Genomic DNA, 5,931 nt, shown 5'->3' on the forward strand with positions numbered 1-5,931 from the left:
ATCATCACAATCAAATAAAATCAAACAAAATAATTTGAAAATTTTAAATATTAAAAAAAAAAACAAATTTTATTCAAAATTAGGAATCTAAAATGTTACAAGAATCTTGTACACAACATAGCATCATTCTGTTTCTTGTTCTCAATCTCATGCGGCAGAATCTGTGGACCCTATTATAAATAACATCCTCAATCAAAGCGTACTTCTGGTCCTTCTTCCCTTCTTTTGAGGTTAGAGAGAGAAAAAGCAACGCAAAAAAACACAAGAGAGAGAAAGTGTCACACTAGTAGTGCATGTAATGTAAGTACTTTGCACAATGCTACTCTACTATACAAAACACTAAAACCACATTTAAGGTTTTTCCTAACACTTCCTTAATTCTCACATATTTTGTTTCTCGTCACATGTTCCATCATTTTCAATTTTCATTCACCATATTACACACATAACCCTTTTTTCATTACTCAATTTTCTCTGCGGTTTTGGATATTCCCTTTCATTTAGGATTCATTCTTCAAAAGGGTTTGTTTGCTTTCTCAGAATTATCTCAAATTCTTGGTAAAGTTTCCACCTTTTGTTTTGTTCTGATTCTGAGTTTTGAGCTTCACTTGGTTTTGTGTAGGTGTTTTGGCTTCAAAGGTGGAAGCTTTTTATCTTTTGAGAAAATGGGGTTTTCGAAATCGGAGTTGCATGTGCCAATTTTTGTTACCTCCATGATTGTGATTCTAATGGGAAGTTTCTGTGTTGCAGAAACTGACCCTGTTGATGGTATTGTATATGCTTCTCATTCTTTGTTTTTGTTAAAATATTATATGAATTGTGTTTTAAAAAGCTTCGCGAGAGTAAAGGCTTTCGCAATTTCGTTTGGTACCACTCTCGCGACACTGATTGCGGTCGTCGCGGTGTGAATTACTAATTACAATTTTTACTTTAATCGAAAAAGCGGTGATAATGGTGGCATCGGTATCTGTATCTGCCAAAACCATTTCTGCGGCCGCGGACTGTTTTTCAAAACCCTATTTTTCGCTTCACATGGGTTTGAACTCCTAATTCTATGACTGGTTTAACCGTTAGCTCAAATCAACTAACTTGTGTAATGGTCACATTACAGTTGCAGCACTCAATAGTCTATATGCTGCTATGGAGTCACCGCCTCTTCTAGGGTGGAAGCCTGAGGGAGGGGATCCATGTTTAGAAATTTGGCAAGGTGTGGAATGTGTCTTCACCAACATAACTTCCATGTATGGTTATTCACCCTTTCTTGAATTTTGATTTGTTAATGTATTGTGTTGTTGTTTTTCGTAATTGGTTTCAAACGGTAATGATACGATTACGATGATAACTGATAAGACTTATTTGGGTTGACAGACGACTGGTAGGCTTGAATTTGGGTGGAGAGCTCGGCAGTAATTTGGATTTTCCATCCATTATAGAACTGTAAGTGTCAATATTCAAAATTATAGTACATGTTAGTTTTTTGTTTTTCAAAATCACAAAATTCCAAACTATCTTTGTCCAATGTGATTTAAAAATGTGTTGTTCTGCCATGTTGCACTTGGCTCCTATGAAGCACTGACTCTGATACCTCGACACAGATAATAATTTGAGAAAGTGAGATACTTAAATGTAACCGCATGTGCCAGTGTCTTGCGGTGTCGGGCCCTGACAAGTGTTGGACACCAGACACGTCTTCAATATGAAGTGTCAGTGCTACATAGATATGATCTTATATTCCAATGTCACGGGTGATTAGAGGAATCAGTTTTATCTTACTAGAAAGTAGAAACCTCATGATGCTTTCTGTTTTACATTGTGCAGTGATCTTAGCAACAACCATATTGGAGGTGCCATTCCGTTCACTTTACCCCCTACTTTAACGAGCTTGTATGTTTTCGATATCATTTCTAAGTTCATGATTCTTGTAATTATTAATATTGTTTGTTGCCAGATCCATAAGTACTGAGTAAACCTTTTTCTCTTCCTCCCTTCTTTTAACATATAGGTCTCTGGCAAGAAATCGGTTAAATGGAAGCATTCCCGATGCCTTATCCTTATTATCTTTTTTGGCAACCTTGTGAGTGAAAAATATTCCCGCATCTTGTAACGCCATATCCATATTGATATTTCTCGTGTTTTGGCATACACTATTTATGAAACTCTATTGTGCTATGACGCAGGGATTTGGCCGATAACAACTTGACCGGCGAGCTTCCTTCATCAATGGGGAGTTTATCATCTCTTACAGCTTTGTAAGCAAATTTTCTCGCAAAGAATAGATTACATTTTCATGCTTTTTCTATGAGGATTTGTTATTATTTATTTTGTTAATTTTCATTTGCAGACGGTTGCAGAACAATCAACTCGGAGGGACCCTTTTAGTTTTGCAAGACCTTCCACTCGAGGAATTGTACAATTCTTACTATCAAAATAATTCTTATTATCCATATCCTGCAACAATGCATAGAAAGTAGAAAATATATTTTGTCGTTTAATTCGTGAATTTTTACTAATTTGTAGGAATATCGAGAATAATTTATTCTCCGGGCCAATTCCTCCGAACGTGTTGAACATCCCTAATTTGAAGTAAGTAATGGTTTCAACGGAATTCTTTTATTACCTCATTTCAAAATCTTTCATCATTCCGGTTAACATAGTAGCATATTCCTTGCAGAAAAGACGGGAATCCGTTTAATACTTCTATTATTCCGACGCTGCCTGCTTTAGCCCCCTCACCTGAAGTTACCGGTCTATCTCCCGAAGAATCACCCTGGCATGTGGTTTATAGTCCTTCTGACTTCCCATCACCGTCGCCTGGAAATGTTAAGAAGTCTTTCCTAGCAAAGCACGGCTTTTGGATTGCCGGTGCCGGTGTATTAATATTTATCGCTTTGGGAATTTGTGTTTGTACAGCGTGGTGCTGTAAGAGAAACCCGAAAGATAAAAACTCTCAGAAGCTTGATGTGGAGGCTTTTCCAAATACTTTGCATAAACCTACTCACAATGACGCAGCTGAGAAAACATCGCGTTTCAATGAAGTTCCAAATAGGAGAACGAATTCGGTTCCAAAGGTTCAGGATGAACAAGATCGTTATGTCAACACTGTATCTGCAACTTCGGAATACAATAATGTTTCCAAACCTCCGCTCCTGCAGCCACCACCACATCCTCTGCCAATAGTTCCCGTTGAGAAGGTCACTGTCAATTCCGCAGTAACTACCAATGCCACTGAACGAAAAATCATGACAAGTTCCGTCAAAATGTATACCGTTGCATCACTTCAACAATATACAAATAGCTTTTCCCAAGAAAATCTTATTGGTGAAGGCACTCTCGGATCTGTATATAGAGCCGAGCTCCCTGATGGAAAGGTAGTATTCGTCCGGTTAATAAGCAATATACCGCTTTATGTCATTTTCCCGGCTTCACATGCTTATATCTTTTGAATTATCTCTGTAGCTATTGGCGGTGAAGAAACTGGACACTAGAGCTTTCAAGGACCAGACCGACGAACAGTTTCTTCAATTGGTATCTAGCATCTCAAAAATCCAGCATGTTAATATTGCAAAGCTTGTCGGCTACTGTGCTGAGTATAATCAACGATTACTTATATACGAGTATTGTAATAACGGAACCCTACAAGATGCACTTCACGGTGATGATGAACACTGTATTAAATTTCCATGGAATGAACGCATTAAGGTCGCACTTGGTGCTGCAAGGGCTTTAGAGTGAGTTTAGTGAACAACTCAATCTCGAATTTCATTTTATGTTAACAAAGATCGATTTTTTATTTTATTTTTTTTCTATGGATCAGGTATCTGCATGAGAATTTCCAGCCGCCCATTGTACATCGGAATTTTCGGTCTGCTAATGTTCTCCTGAATGAAAAGTCGGAAGTGTGTGTCTCTGATTGTGGATTAGGTCATTTGCTATCTTCTGGCGCCGTTGGCCAGGTATCTCTTTAATTTCAACTCCTTTGATTAAAAATTCAGTTACTTTTATCCGATTGTGTCTCCGATTGTTCCGTTTTTGTTACTTTCCTGACTAACATTACATCGATTTCAGTTATCTGGACGCCTCCTCACAGCTTACGGTTACAGTGCTCCAGAATTTGAGTCTGGAAGTTATACACAGCAAAGTGATGTGTTTAGTTTCGGGGTTGTAATGCTAGAACTTCTCACGGGAAGAAAATCGCACGACAGGTGATTAATCTCATTTTGCAAATTTGTTCGTTTTTCTCAACTTTTTTACAGTTCAGCTTGAAGCGAAGCCGTATTTTGCTAATTCAATGTACATATTTTACAGGTCACGGCCTCGCGGAGAGCAGTTTTTGGTGAGATGGGCAGTACCTCAACTGCATGACATTGATGCATTGTCGAAAATGGTTGACCCTCACTTAAATGGATCATATTCTATGAAGTCCTTGTCGCGTTTTGCAGATATTGTTTCGTCGTGTATTCAGGTAATCTAAATGTGCAACTAGGATCAACAGGAATTGTTAAACCACTAAGTAACATATTGGCTATAAACTCGGAGACACATTTGTCGATGTTTCCGTGTCGCATAATATGCTAATTTAACTGTAACATGTTGTTGCTTATCAGATATCGTCTACTCGCCTTTCATTCGTTTTTATTTTTGTTTTCAGCGTGAACCTGAATTCCGGCCAGCTATGTCTGAAATTGTTCAGGATCTCTTGCTAACGATGTAGAAGGACGAATACATGGATACGATGAACTCCGTTTCTGGACTCTATCGATCTATTTTTCATTAATTTGGTGCGAGATCTTGATAAGCTAACAATTGTAATTAGTAGCAGGAATGATGTGAGTTAGTTTTTTTGCATCATTGTTCATTATTGATGCTAGTTTGTCAAAGATGGCATGGTTCAGTTCATGATGATTTGAGCATGCCATTCATCTTTTGTACAAATGATTTGTGTGTTTGGAAAACTTATAAATCATGGTAGAACAGAAGCTACACATACCAGCTTCTCAAAATCACGGTGAAAAAACGCCTTATTCGTGCAGTAGTGGTGGCGCACCGTGTTACCAAACATAGACACATGATTTTGGGCAATGTCATGTTATAAAAGCTTCTCAAAATCACGGTGAAAAAAACCTTAAACGTGTAGTAGTGGTGGCGCACCGTGTTACCAAACATAGACACATGATTTTGAGCAATGTCATGTTATAAAAGTAGGGTTGTTTGTTGCTGTTGGGAAACAACTAGAAATCAACAACAATGGTTTACCCTTCATAAGATATTGGTCTTTTTGGTCTTTTTATTTTTGACACATTGGTTTGAATTTATTTTTTTGGTAAATGCAACAATGCTATATTTTTGTGTATGTAGGTGTATGTTTTATATTTGAGAAATTTGAGAAAAAAGCTTAAGCACTTCAAAAAGACAGATCCTTTACTCTTTCTTGCTTTGGATTTTTGTGCTTTTTTAAAGTAATAACATGGAGTGTGATTGATAAAAAAGCATCACTTTTAGATTTTGGTTACTATTCTCTTTCCCCACTTCTAATCATAGAACTGCTATGATGTTTTGATTTAATTTTATATAAAAAAATTTGTGTATGAAGCAATGGAAATAAATTGCTAAAGAATATTATGTCATGTCTTAAGTATAAATGTAAGTGATAGTTGAGTCAACACTAATTAGAGCTGTCAAATGGGTTTTTCCAGCCTACATTGTGGGTGCGGGTGGTATATGTTTGAGGATATGGGTCTAAAACCTTATAATTTTCACGTGAATGTCAGTTTCAAAAAGGGTGGAGTGGCGCGAACATATTAGAGGGTGTAGATATAAAATTTTGGTGTGTCATAAAAAAGTGGGACAAAACGGACATGCTTGACGGGTTAGATCCGTTTTGCCTAGGGATGACAGGTAGACCCAAATTCGCAAGGTCCACCCGTATCCGAA

The 5,931-nt window shown here is 37.3% G+C and overlaps 1 protein-coding gene across 2 annotated transcripts; it reads left to right on the forward strand.

The window, feature by feature from the left end:
• Positions 1-214: 214 nt before the first annotated feature.
• On the forward strand, positions 215-5,296 carry LOC131623915 (protein STRUBBELIG-RECEPTOR FAMILY 3-like). 2 transcript variants are annotated; one of them, XM_058894912.1, is made up of 15 exons: positions 215-300; positions 623-768; positions 1,112-1,241; positions 1,369-1,437; positions 1,819-1,884; positions 2,003-2,074; positions 2,178-2,249; positions 2,342-2,407; positions 2,518-2,583; positions 2,672-3,368; positions 3,457-3,728; positions 3,815-3,953; positions 4,066-4,202; positions 4,306-4,462; positions 4,649-5,296. In XM_058894912.1, coding segments are annotated over exons 1-15 (2,154 nt in total). In that variant the 5' UTR covers positions 215-298; the 3' UTR covers positions 4,712-5,296. The 2 variants fall into 2 exon arrangements, with proteins under 2 accessions (XP_058750895.1, XP_058750898.1); XM_058894915.1 differs by lacking the exon at positions 215-300 and adding an exon at positions 333-522.
• Positions 5,297-5,931: the final 635 nt, after the last annotated feature.

The sequence above is a fragment of the Vicia villosa genome, linkage group LG1, assembly GCF_029867415.1.
Source record: "Vicia villosa cultivar HV-30 ecotype Madison, WI linkage group LG1, Vvil1.0, whole genome shotgun sequence".
NCBI lineage: Eukaryota > Viridiplantae > Streptophyta > Magnoliopsida > Fabales > Fabaceae > Vicia > Vicia villosa.